The following is a 13,966-nucleotide window of genomic DNA, read 5'->3' on the forward strand; positions in this document are numbered from 1 at the left end:
TAATAAATAACACAACGTTCTACTGGTGTTGACACATAGAGCCGTATTAGCATATTTGGTCTAGTAGCAAAATGCATGCGTTGACAAGCTGCTGGCTTGTACAAAGATTGTCAGCATTGTATTACAGAATATGTTTGTAAAGGTTAGCACACAAGCATTTCCTTGTGTTGCTTTTGCATAATGAAATGCCTACATCCCACTGATGAGTTTTGATAACAGTAGTTAGCATTAAGAGCTACAGTAGGAAGCTGTTTTTAAAATGCAGAGTCCGCAGCAATAAAGTGCAGCCATTGGCTACAGAAGAATCCCCTCAGAGTAGGCCGGACCCTTGGCTCCATAGGATGCAGGATAAGCTTTATGTTGTAAGATATCCAAAGTGACTTCAAGGAGTAAGGTAAGCTTCTTACGGCGACATAGAGCACAGCATCTCTTTCTGAAAGAAAGAACATCGCCAAAAGCTGGCGGGGAACAAACATCAGCCTCTGTTTTTCCGAATTAAAAAAAAGATGTTTCTGTGAATCACATATCATTGACGCTTTTATGGGAACAAATGGTTTTTGAAAGCCGATACCTGTGATCTCCGTAAGGGGGGGAAAAAAAGGAACAGAAAAATAAAGATAACGTGTGCCATCACAGAGATGTGTTCATTCCACATGGAGAGATGGGATCAACACTACAGGGCGAAGAGTGTCGCTGTTCCACTTGGCTAACTCATTACTTTATGTTAATTTCTCGTCACCGCCAGGAGTTTGCCCAAACAGACCCTAAGGCTCTCCATCTGCCTATACAATTTCAAACTGAGATGGGAGGTAGCAGGAGAGGGAGAGAAGGAGGGAGAGAGAGAGGGAGAGAGAGAGAGAGAGAGAGAGAGAGAAGGCTGTGGAAAAATAAACTAAATAAATAGTAGTGGCTTTTAAAAAGCCTCTGTGCATTTATTGACTGCAGAACGTTTTTTTTGTGAGATCAGAGCCGGCCGCTAAATTGCTCTCTCCCAGGTGTTATACGTGAGCGTGTGATTCTGTGTGAAGCAATAACCGCTTGGAAATGCAAAGCACAGTGTAGTGATGGCGACGGACATTGGTCCCAGCACGGGATTGTCACATCTGCTCTGGGTTATACCTACGGAATAACTTTACATGCGATCAATAGGTATAGATAGATACTTTATTGATCCCCACGGGGAAATTCAATAATTTTGGTATTGAAGTAGATGGGATTTTTTAAAACAAATCTCTAAAATCCTTTTTGTGTTACGTTTTTATTGTTGAAGAAAGTCAGTGTAGTAAACCTGTTTCTGAATATATATGTAAGGACCAAAATTATCAAACGAATAAGAACATGCAAAGAAATGCAACTAATACATAATAACAGAGTGCATTTTTTAAAAATGTTATTTTGAAATCTTTCTTTTGGTTGTTGGCTGCTTTTTTCCTCTACAAGACATGTAACACGGCGGTTTAAAGTAAGTGTGCTCAGTAAGCACTCCCATGTCTTTGAGGTGTAATAGCAAGGTTTCCTAATCAATAAGACATTAATATGAATCCAGCCCTGTTTATGGCGAGGCCGCTCCAGGGCCCATTGATTGGCTTCCGTACCTCCAGGCCTGCCTCCCGACACCTTGCACGAGCGAGTGGGGAAAGAAAAGTCGATTAAACAATCACGGTAACAGCTGGTCAGGTTACGGTGGTCACAGATGCCCCCGTGTTGCACCGGGCCACCCTGGACATCTCTATGAGGTGGACACTGAATGAAATGGAGGAAAGAGTGTAGTTTTGCTCTAAAGATGAAAATAAGGTAGATTTTAGTTTTACAGCATACCAAGAGGGAGTACAACCGTGTGTGTTTGAGTCTTTCTCGCCTTGCTTTGCTAAAACAACATATTCTATTAACCCCCTCTGAACATGCAAGCTGAAAGAATAATATAAAACTGAATAAATGGAAAGAAAGTACAAGCAGACTGATTTTTAAAATAATAAATATTCTGTTAATACTCTGTTAATATTCTGTTAAAACTGTTCAGAATGATTTCCTTTGACCCTGGGTTTTGTTTTGTGTCTTTTGTTTGTGAGCCATCGTTCAGTATTTGGATGTGCGCACATTAGGTTTTTTGGATTACTACTGTGGAGAAAGTGTATCACTTGTTTTTAGATTGTGAGTGAGAAATAATAATAATAAAAAAAACATGTTTCGTTGTATTTAGTGATAATGATGCCCCTCGTGGTTAATTGTGAACTTTTAACATTTTCCCAGTTTTCTCCCCTGTGATAAAAAAAAAAAAACGTGTTCTTTTTTCAAGCGATTTATAAAATATGTGTCCATGATTAAAATGCAGAGAAAGTTTTAACAGTCCCCCTGTATTGCACTCGGTCCTGTTGCCCTTGGCTACGCTTCAGCACCATCCTTTTAAGAACCTGTTGGGGTTCTACCAAAGATCCTTTAGAACCTTTAGTACTTTCTACCGTCTAACCGTCTCTGGTTCTATATAGACTTGTTTATCTGGGATAAATGACAAATTTCCCTCAGTTAAGCTTTCTGTGACAACTTTTTTTTTTTAATCACCTCTGACCTTCAGTGTTGTAATATGACACTTCAACTTTTATAGAATTCCCTCGTTGTGATTAAGAAAAAAATCTTCTTAAATGATACGAAAAAAAAAAAAAAAAAAACCCTGTGAGCCAAATTGCCGCCAAATCCGACCCATATTTTAATCTCCACAAACTAATTCACATAATTCACATATTAAAGGTAATCAGAGTAACCGTGTCTGGGAACAGGGATCTATTTTTAGTGTCCACAGTGAATAGTTGGTTCTGCATGTTTGGTTGGTTAATTACTGAATTTGACTGACCTCAAGTCAGAGTACATTTAAAATGTCTTGCAATGTTCTTCTGTTTTTAATTAAAAATGGGCGCTACATTTAAGTTCTTTGACAGACAAAAGACATTTTGATTTATTTGTTAAACTGACACCCCCCCCCCCCACCACACACACACACACACACACGTACACAAAGGAAAAACGTTCTCCAAAAAAAGTTCTTTATATTTCCTTACACGGCCCGAAGATCAGAAATCATCTGTTTTATTGCGGCGGTTCCTGATTTTAAGAGTACAATGTTTTTCTTTCCTGAAGCGCCGGATCCATAGCGCCATCATTACTGTGTGTCCAAATTGTCCCGGGCATTGTGTGCTGGCTGGAGGAGAGAAAGGGAAGGCATGGCTTTCGTGCAACCTTTGGAGCTTCCCCCATTAGTGCACAGGCAATAATACACCCGGATGATGGCCCTACAAAGCATTTTTCAAAGGCCATCTAATGGCTTGTGCCTGCTGCCGAAATATGTCATTAATGTCCGGGGCAATTATGAGGGCTGTCAGAGGCATGGCTTTGTGTGGCTCAGCCAGGGGATGAAAGCAGGAGGAGTGGAGAGGAGAGGAGAGGAGTGGAGAGGAGAGGAGGAGTAGAGGAGAGGAGTGGAGGAGTAGAGGAGTGTTTTTTTTTGGTGGGGGATGAGTGGTGGAGGTGGCCTCTAATTGAGGTAAAGCTTATTGCCTCACCATTGTCGCAAAAAGGTAGGACGACTGTTGACTGACGAGAGTGAGAGAGAGAGTGAGAGAGAGAGTGAGAGAGAGAGAGAGAGAGAGTGTGTGAGTGTGCGAGTGAGTGAGTGTACTACCGTATGACTGCCACCGAGGGAACAATGCTACCAGACAAGCTGTGATACAACACTAGAGAGTCAGAGTAGGAAAATTCCGCTGTATGTTTTATCGTTTTTTTGGATTCTTTTTTTTTTTTTTCTATTGAGTGAGCCTGGCTTAGTGTTGCTTAAAGCTAGCATCCCTCTTCAGTGACAGGTAATTGCCTTTTGTATCAGAGACACACAAGACCCACTGCGCCTTGTGCGAGATGAACATGATATATCTATCTTTCCATAAGGCTATCTATGTATATCTCTGCCCCCCTCTGCCTGCCTTTTATTAAGTGTGCATGTATATGTATGGATGTTTAGTGTCCCTCACAATATTTAGTGTGTATCTGTGTATTTATACATGTATATGTATGAATACATACACACACACACACACACACACACACTGATGCACAGTTTTGTTTTGCTCGTAAATCTTTCCTCTCCTCTGGGGTTGTGTCACTTCCAGGCCCCACAACTTTATTTCTGTCACTGTTTCCTCGGCGTGTTTACAGAGCCAGATAAGGGGCTTAAAGCAGAGACTGCATAATCAACTCGGCGGCGGTGTGTGGTGTGTGGTGGTGGGGGGGGATTACCGTGACATTGTCCGACGTTGGAATGATTCGGTCCAAAATGAAACGGTTCCCGTAACGCACAGAATAGGATGGTAGAGGAGGCCTAATTCCGGCTATGTCAGTCTGTCCACTAATAAATAAGTAAATAAACAGACAAATGAACAAACACGCACACACACTCTCACACACACGCCTTGGGCTCTGCTCATGCTCTTGGCCTGTGCAAGGGGATAAAACATGAATGCCTGCGTTTTTATATGCCCACGTTAAAAACACACCCACAACAGTTTTCCTTTCTTTCCCTTTTTTCTTACCATTTGTATTAATCTATTTCTCCTCCAATTGTCCTATTTTTGTTGCTTTGTTTTTGTGAACTCGTGTAAGCTGTAGCTGCCTTTTACCCTCTTACACTGTCTGCAAAAAGTCATGGCTGCTGTTGCACTGTAACGGATGTCCAGCTGAGCATTGCTCTTCCCTGGAATGTTCCTTTCTCTTGAGCAATCGCTGCCTTTTTTGCCCACATTTTCCCTTTGTACCTCTTTGATGATTAGCATAGAGAGAAAGAAGGACAAGGATTGCTCTCAGGCAAGCAAACACTGCGTGGAAAGGGAAACACACACACACACACACTCTCTACACACACACACACACGCACACACACACACACACACACACACACTCAAAAGAGCACGTCCAGGAAGTGCTAATAGGCTTTTCTCTGGAAAGCTCGGGATTGGCCGCTTTCATGCTTAAGAGAGTGGGCTGCTGCTGCCTCGGTGCCTGCCGCGGCTGGGCCAATCTCGGGGCAGCTGTGCCGTCACGCCCAGTAAACGCCAACATGGCGGCACGCAGGCGGCACGTGCCCCGGGCTGCCCGCCCGCCCGCCCGCCCGTCCGCTGGACCAGCGGTGCTATAGCTGCTGCACCGGCTACTCCGGTGGCACACGGGCAGTTGTGCCGGCGGGGAACGAGGAACGGGTGGACGACCAGGAGAGGGGGAGGCTGCTGACAGAGAGATGGTACTGCAAGCAGGAGAGGGAGAGATAGGGAAAAAGGGAGAGAGAAAGAGAGGGAGAAAGGGAGAGAGAAAGAGAGGGAGAGAGAGAGAGAGACAAGAAATACAGAGAGAGAGAGAATCTCTATCCTCCTGCCAGTTGCATGTGGCTGTGAGTGCCAATGCCGGGAGATGGCAGGTGGCACGGATTCCTCTCCCCGGGGTATTAACCAGTGAAGAGGGAGAGAGCGCGTAGGAGAGGAGAAGAGGGAGAGAGAGCATAGGAGAAGAGAAGAAACCCTCCTCCTCCTCCTCCACTCTCCTCTTCGTCTTTTCTCTCTCTCACTGGTCTCCCCCACTGACGCGGGCCACTCCATAGTGCAGCAGCAGCCAACGTGACTCCCTCCCTTTGTACACAGCCAGCAATCATCGCCACGGCGACCCTCTCGCTCCTCTCTCTGGTGACCTCCCTCTTCCTCCTCATCTCTCTCTCTCTCTCTCTCGCTCTCTCTCTCTCTCTCTCTCTCACTCTCTGTGTCAAAAGCATGTTTGTGGCACCGCTTGAGCACCAGCGAACGACACAGCAACAAAAATAACAACAGCAGCAGCAGCAGCAACAGCCAAAACCCTTGCCCAAAAATCCCCACATCTTTGCCTTTTTTTTTTCTGAAAATGAGATGTCTTGTGCGGCTAACGTGTTTGTAATAATCTGGAGCGCGGCGTCGGTTGCGGCGTTGCGGCCTGGCCTGCCGTCGGCTGAGACGGGCCGAGAGCGGCGGCGGCGGTTTACGGCGGAGCGGAGTGGGCCTGCGTCTGCGTCGGCTCCCCAGCGCTCCCTGTGTAGCTGTGCAGAATGCCCACAGGGCAACCTTCAAATCTCCCACCCACTGCATAGCAGGATTAGCGCTAAGTCCTGACTGATGGATGTGTGTTTGCACTCTCTTGCACTCCTCTCTCTCTCTCTCTCTCTCCCTCCCTCCCTCTCTCTCTCTCTCTCTCTTTCCCTCTCTCTTTCCCTCTCTCTCCGTTTCTTCTCTCTCTTCATCCCTCCATGTCCTTTTTTATCCTCTCCGCTACAACCCAGTCAGAAGCGCTCTTAAATATATACTAAACTAAAAGCACAGTCAAGTGGGTTTGGAATTCTCTGGAGAGACGTAACCAAAAAAAAAAAAAAAAAAATGAGGACTACTCCAAATAATTAGCCTTGCTGCCTTGCCTGTATGTTTATTGTGAGCGGTAATAGGAGTAATTTAAAATCCCCCCGCCCCATCCTACATACACACACACATACACACACACACACTCACACTCAAGCACACACACACACTCCTCATTGGCCTCACAGGGAGTGCCCATCCTCCACACAAAAGCGCAGGCCTTTTGTCAGGGTTGTGGGGGCTAAGAGAGACTCATTTCATGGTAGTTTATTTCTGGGGGTCCCATCGGGAGCCCCCCGCCGAGAACATTATCAACTGAACCAGCTGGCTCAGGGGACCGCAAATCACCAAGGCCTCCATCTCAAACTGACATTCCATTTAATGATCCTCCGAGACAGATGAGCTTTATCTTTTTTTTTTTTTTTGGCACCTTACCTTGACAGTTGAAACCGTATTCCCACACACATTTTTAAGATATAATGTTCTTCAGTTGTATCTGCTTATCACCGAAATCATTACTCTGCTCTCATCCTTTGGGAAGTTGTCATTATAGATGGATTTTTTATTTTATTTTTTATGGCAGGGCATACGGCAGTACCATTAAAATGACACTAGAGGGAGCTTTGGCCAATATTGTGTGAATCTCACATCCTTGCCATCACCGAAGAAGAAGCTGTTACAGACTTATTTTTTTACATTTTACATTTGTCAATCAGGGCAGGGCTACTTGAAAACTGACCATACAATCGTGTACAAGTTCAGATCAATGTATGGCCATCTGGCAATCAATCTAACTGCATGTAGTTTGGCCTGAGCACAATTGCTGTCTTCTGGCGTGATCAATAGGGGATTGCATTGGAGAGAAGATGTGACAGAGAGCTGTGTGGTGACTCTGTGTGTGTGTGTGTGTGTGTGTGTGTGTGTGTGTGTGTGTGTGTGTGTGTTTAGGTGCACCGGCGGTCGGCGGAGAGGCTGCGGGACCTGTGCTGTGCCAACAGGGGCACCTTCATCAAGGTGGGGCAGCACCTGGGCGCCCTGGACTACCTGCTGCCCCAGGAGTACACCAGCACGCTGAAGGTGCTGCACAGCCGCGCGCCCCAGAGCAGCATGGACGAGATCCAGCAGGTCATCCGCGAAGACCTGGGGAAAGAGGTCAGTCCGTGTGTGTGTGTGTGTGTGTGTGTGTGTGTGTGTGCGTGTGTGTGTCTTCGTGTGTGTGTGTGTGTGTGTGTTTTTTTGTTCAGAAGTACAGTGAAAAGTCATGAAACCATGATGGCTTCAGCGGCAGCAAGTGTGTGTGTGTGTGTGTGTGTGTGTTCACGAATACAGTGAAAAGTCATGAAACCATGATGGCTTCAGTGGCAGCAAGTGTGTGTGTGTGTGTGTGTGTGTTTGTTTGTTCACGAATACAGTGAAAAGTCATGAAACCATGGTGGCTTCAGCATCAGCAGGTCAGTGTGTGCGTGTGTGTGAGTGTGTTTGACCGCGTGGTTAAACGTGTGATACAGAGAAAAGTCATGAAACCATGGTGGTTTCATGGTGGCAGATCTGTGTGTTTGCGTGTGTGTGAGCGTGTGTGTGCGTGAGCGTGCGTGGTTAAACGTGTGAATATATGTGTGATCCAGAGAAAAGTCTTGACACCATGGTGGCCTCAACAGCAGATGGAGTTGCACCCATTTAGCACACACAGCATGTTCAACAGCATCACAAGATATAAAGCTCAGCTGTAACACTAAAATAGTCCATGAAGGTATTCAATAAAAGGTATCCATCCTTTAAAAAAACGACAACAAGAGGTAGCTGTGTGTTTACATACCTGTGTGTAGATGTGATTATTTTAGAGGGCAAAGATAAGGTGGCTGTGGGTGAATTGCCTTGGCGTTCGACAATTTATGTTCTGTTATCACAGAGAAGTTTACAGCCGCCGTCGCCCTCGTCCCATATCTCCTCTCCTCTGCTCCTCTCTCTCTCTCTCTCTCTCAAAAAAGTCGAATGTCTGTGGCGCCGTCGAGCCGACTAATGTGTTTCAAAGGAACCTGGAATAACAATCGAGCGCGGATTGAAAAAGACATCTTACGGGCTGTTCTCTTCATGCACTGGTGCCTCCCATCATTGCTCCGTACTCACTTTTGCCCTCCAGAGAGGCAGGACCTTCACCAGTTCACAAACAGAGTGGGAGACGGTAGCGGGAGAGAGAGAGACGAGGACAGGAGGTCAGGGCTGTTGTAATCGGGGCGGGGGGGGGGGTGGCATGGGGGGGTGCATGGGGGGGTCAGAAGGAACTTTTTATCCGGTGGCGGGGGGCTGGGGTGCAGTAATTAGTTAATGCTGTACAGACATTGGTCACCCTGGCCCACCTTGTCTCCTTTGTTTCATGCACATTCCCCCGCCCCACCCTGTCATCACAACTGATGTGTGTGTGTGTGTGTGTGTGTGTGTGTGTGTGTGTGTGTGTGGTGGGCGTAAATGATAAATCGTTTTATTTTTTTTCGACTCCTGCAAGCACCCAAAGCGCCTTATATGATCATGCCTCACATTCACCCATTCACACACTGATGGTGCCAACCTGCTCATCGGGAGCCCTGGGGTGAAGTGTCTTTGCTCAAGGACACCTCGACAGGGTCTGGAGGAGTTGGGCTCCAACCAGCAACCATCAGTAACTGGACACCTCCTCTTCCTCCTGAGCCACTCCACTGCCGCCGGGTGTTGTTGTCGTCAGGGGTGCCTTGTCAAGGGGTTGTTTACACTGAGATTTGGTGGCTCTGAATCCAACTCTGCGGCTTTGGATAGTCACATGAAGATGTTGTGGAACAGTCTCACCGTCTTGGGAATGGGTTGGCCCAGGTTCCACTCCCTAACTCAACCCAACATTGCATTGGGTAAAAACGTCTTCTTAATCCCACTCGTGTTTCTTGTACTTTCTGCTCTACTCAAGGTTACATAAGGTTCCACCTCACCTGAGCCTGTGCTTCCTATATGTAGCAGTATATAACTGCACACCTGAAACCACCACTCCAAGAACATCTGCCTGTTTCCACATGCATAAAGAATAGCTGGATGTTTTCTGGCATCATTGTATCAATTTCAAACACGCTGTAGTAAAAGATTACTCACCCGCAGGCTGCAGGAATCCCGTATTTTTGCCCACTGTTTGTTGTCAAGGTCACGCGTAGTGCTGTAACGGGCCCGCAGTTTGACCTTGACTGCTGGAATTACAGAGACTCCAGCAGCAGCAGCAACCTCTCATCAGGGGCTGGAGCAGGTAGCCAATAAAGCGCAGGCCCGCCCCTCGGTGACCTTGACAACGCGGCGGCCTCATGGGCTTCTCGGAGGTGACCGCACCTCTGGAGTTTTATTATTGTAATTATTAGGCCTAATGGAGCTCACAACGGCAGTTTTCTCTCTCTCTCCCTCCCTTGCTCTCTCTCTCTCTCTCTCTCTCTCTCTCTCTCTCTCTCTCTCTCTCTCGTTCTCTCTCTGTCTCTCTCTCTCTCTCTCTGTCTCTGTCTCTGTCTCTGTCTGTCTTTCTCTCTGTAATATATACACACAAACACACTCGGGCACACACTCATGCTCTCTCACTAGCACACAGGCGGATATATTCTCACCCTAACATACACACAGACGGGCAGGGCACACACATATTGTCACCATCCAGACATACATACAGACACGTACATACATACATACACACACACACACACACACACACACACACACACACACACACACACACACACACACACACACATACACAGGTAGACACATTTGCGCACACACACTTACACACACATACACAGGTGGACGGACACACAGACACACATACATACACACACACACACACACACACACACACATAGATGGGTAGGGAAATGGCAGTGGAGGCAGCAGCATTACGTAATGCGAGCCCGGTTGCGACTGGTTTGAGGGTCTGCGATGTTTATTTATTTGTTTTGTGGAGCGGCGGCAGTGGCAGCAGCACAGCACAGCACGGTGGAGGAGCGGACGAGGCGGAGAGACATTTTGAGGCGCTGATCCCCGGCTCGCCGCGATCGGAGCGAGAGATGGACCCGCCACGGCTCGTTGGGCTCGCTGCGGAGGGAGAATAATCCGTCTGGCGGCGTGTCACAATAAGAGTCCTGTGCCTCCCAACCCCACCCCGCGTCTGCCCACGATACTCTTCCTTTGTCTCCCTCACTCCCTTAATATCTCTATCTGTCTGCCTTTCTCTCTCTCTCTCTTTCTTTCTCTCTTTCTCTCTTTCTTTCTCTCTGGTTCTCTCACCTCTTAAGTTCTTTCGTTTAGAATGACTCTATGACATTTGAACAGACAGACATTAACCATATTGTGCATGACTTACTCAGATGTGGGCACTCATAGCCCCCCCCGACCCCCACCTCCAACCCACAACACACAAACACACAAACACACACACACACACACACACACACACACACACACACACTCAGACAAAAAGAGAGAGAGATGGGAAAGGGAGCTGATGTGGAGGCTGTTCCAGGCCCCTCTCCTGCAGTGTGTGTCTGGTCTGTCTGTTTACTCTCCCTCTGTCCAGTCTGAGGTGCTCATTCTGCAGCCAATATTGTTGCGATCTCCAAAACACACGTGAGAACTCCGGCGCCGGGGTCAGAAGTGAGCATTCCCTGACTTCTCGGAGGTAATCTACAGTACAGCATCCCCTACTTGTGTTCATATTTATTTATGAGGCTTGGCAGGGCCGCACAGAGACCAAAGTGCTTCTCCATGGCTCTGGCTCCATTTAGATAAGGAATTATTGATATCGCCGAGGTGCAGGGCGAAATAAAGACTGCAGCCATCGCTGATCTCTTAGCCCCGGCTTTCCTTGCTCACGCGCCGCCCGCTATCTTTTCGCTCTCCTTGGGCTGCTTCCTCCTGAAGGCTGCGTAGTACAGATCGTCTTAATGAGCCTGTCCACAGACGTCGTACTACACCGAGGGGGGGAGGGGGAGTTATTCAGTTCGGAACGAAACAAAGATAAATGTTGATGTTAAATGTAGCTGAATAAAAGATGACAAATAATCCGCTCGACATCAAACGTGGTCTTCTGTGAGCATTCATTAAACTAATACAGAGCTCGGAATTCGAGATGTAGTCCCCTGGCTCCATATATCTGTAGTTTCATGTCTTTGTTAGTTGTCAAATCATTTCGTTAGCCACGTGTCGTGTGTGTGTGTGTGTGTTTTTTTTTTAAAGAATATGCGTTTGAATGAACTTGTACGGCTGAATTCACCTAATTAGATCCTAGAGCGAGCTGTCAGTCTCTGTCGTCCTCTTTTCCTTTCTCCCCCGTTCCTTTCATGATGGCAAAGTTATGCCTCATAAACGTGCGAGCCTCACTGGTCCTTTTGAGCGTATTTTTAGCACGTCTGCACTGGCTGGCAGATAGGCTACCAGCTCCGTTCCTCTCCTCTCCTCTCCTCTCAACGCCGCCGATGTTGCTTTCCTTTCTCGCGCTTGGGAAAGCAGTCAGGTTTTTTTTTTTGTGTGGGCGATTATAGATTTCACTCTGAACATGGATCGCTCAGAGTTTCTGAAGAGATTAGCGCCGCTTGAGCGACAGTGTGGAACATGCGTGTGATTGTTCCTCAAACGTTCCTCAAACAGCTTTATCCAGATGTTCCGAGTGCTTTCAAACGGGGGCCTCCAACTTTAATGCGCGCCAGCCTTCCCAGAATGCCTTCAAAGCACCGCAGTAATGATGGAGTTGTCACAGTTGAGATTGCAACTTTATGTTCAACTCTGGGAAGTTTATTCAGTGATAATGTAAAAATAATAAATAGGTGATTAAATAGGCCCTAAACGTTTTGAAAATTGTGATCTTGATTTGTGAATGTTTTGGTGCTTCTTGCTCCAATTAGCGTTATATCAATCAATCCATTTTGTATCCTACAGCGTCCCAATCATATAATGCTTCGTCTGCACCCACTGCCTGTGGCTGCCATGTTGTTTTAACCTTCAATCGAGTGCTCCTTTATTGTTAACACCCAGCATACAAAGAGCGATATGTTTCTTCAAGGTCAGCTGTTAGCTGGGTGCCTGGAGGCATTGTATCCCGGAACCCCTCGAGAGTGTTGCACACCCCCTCACCCCCTCCACACACACACACACACACACAACACACACACACACACACACACACACACACACACACACACACACACACACACACACACACACACACACACACACAGACAATCCGTCCAACCTCGGAGTGAACTCAGCTCAGGCTGTGCAGTGCCTCGCTGGGGTGAAAGCAAAGGCAGGGCTGCGAGAAAGGTGTCAGAGCCGGTTGACTCATGCGTGTCTGAATATTTATCAAAGGTAATTATCACGTTCACTAGATGCATGGGCCGGAGGGGCCATCGCATTCAGCGCCATCCTGTGAAATATCTTACTCGTAATGTTATTCAGAGCAGATGTGCCCTCCACCGAAGAGTGATGATGCCGAGGAAGGTTTTCGTTTTCTTTCGGAGGAGAGGGGAGTGTGTTTTATCAGTTTGATGGATGAGTCACTGAACTGTTGAATTTCTGTGAGGTAAATGCATCGAAACTGACAGGAGATTAATACGAAAGTAGCGTAACTTTTGCTTAAGGCCATGCACAAGCAAGAGTTCAGTGGTTTTAAGTGCCAAAGCAATTAAAGTTTGCGTGCATCTTATGCCTCGCATTGCATTACATTAAATGGGTGTGAACCTAGATGTTACGTTGTATTTTGTTAGTCCATGTTTTGAACTTGAGTAAGAGTATGAGTATGACGTGTCAAGCCTTCACACATTTCACACATAGTAGACACTGACATAGGGGTGGTGAGGGGTATGGCGTCACATCCAGGGTCTAGAATTAGCAGCCTCCACTCGCTAAATGTGAGTACAAATCTGTGTTGGTGAAGAAAATGAACAAGGTCAGTTGCCATTGGTGGATTGCTCACATAGACAGCCTCATATAGGCCTACTGTGTGTTGTCATACTGTTTGTCTGTAGGCATATCCATAGAGCACATACAGTATGCCAAACAGATAAAGGCTTATTCGAATTCACTCTCTCTCTCTCTCTCTCTCTCTCTCTCTCTCTCTCTCTCTCTCTCTCTCTCTCTCTCTCTCTCTCTCTCTCTCTCTCGCTCTCTTTCTCTCTCTCTCTCTCTCCCTCTCTCCCCCTGTCTATCTCTCAAATACATACACACACACACACGCACACACACACAAACACACACACACACACACACACACACACACACACACACACACATACACTCCACAGATGGTAGTATCTTCTTAAGTACCCAGGTGAACCAATCCCAGTCAATGCTATCTATTAACATAGGCAGACTCTATTAACCTTCCATGAGACAGCGGGCACCCCCTGCACCCCCTGAAATGGGTACGTGCATTTCCTCCGCCGTGTCCTCATGTGACATCAGCTGTCAATCAAGGCCCAGGCACTGGTTAACTCACTGACCCAGGAACACGTTCAGCACAGACCTGGCCCACATTCAGCCTGGATGTGGTTCAAACCTCAGGT

General features: G+C 46.9%; 1 protein-coding gene across 1 annotated transcript in view; it reads left to right on the top strand.

Moving 5' to 3' along the window:
- Positions 1-13,966, top strand: part of adck1 (aarF domain containing kinase 1) — a 136,583-nt gene that overhangs the window by 34,558 nt on the left and 88,059 nt on the right. The window contains exon 4 of the mRNA XM_062522814.1: positions 7,359-7,562. Coding sequence (XP_062378798.1) covers positions 7,359-7,562 — 204 coding nt within the window. The remainder of the gene's footprint in view (positions 1-7,358; positions 7,563-13,966) is intronic.

This window comes from Sardina pilchardus, chromosome 20, assembly GCF_963854185.1.
Source record: "Sardina pilchardus chromosome 20, fSarPil1.1, whole genome shotgun sequence".
Taxonomy (NCBI): Eukaryota; Metazoa; Chordata; class Actinopteri; order Clupeiformes; family Clupeidae; genus Sardina; species Sardina pilchardus.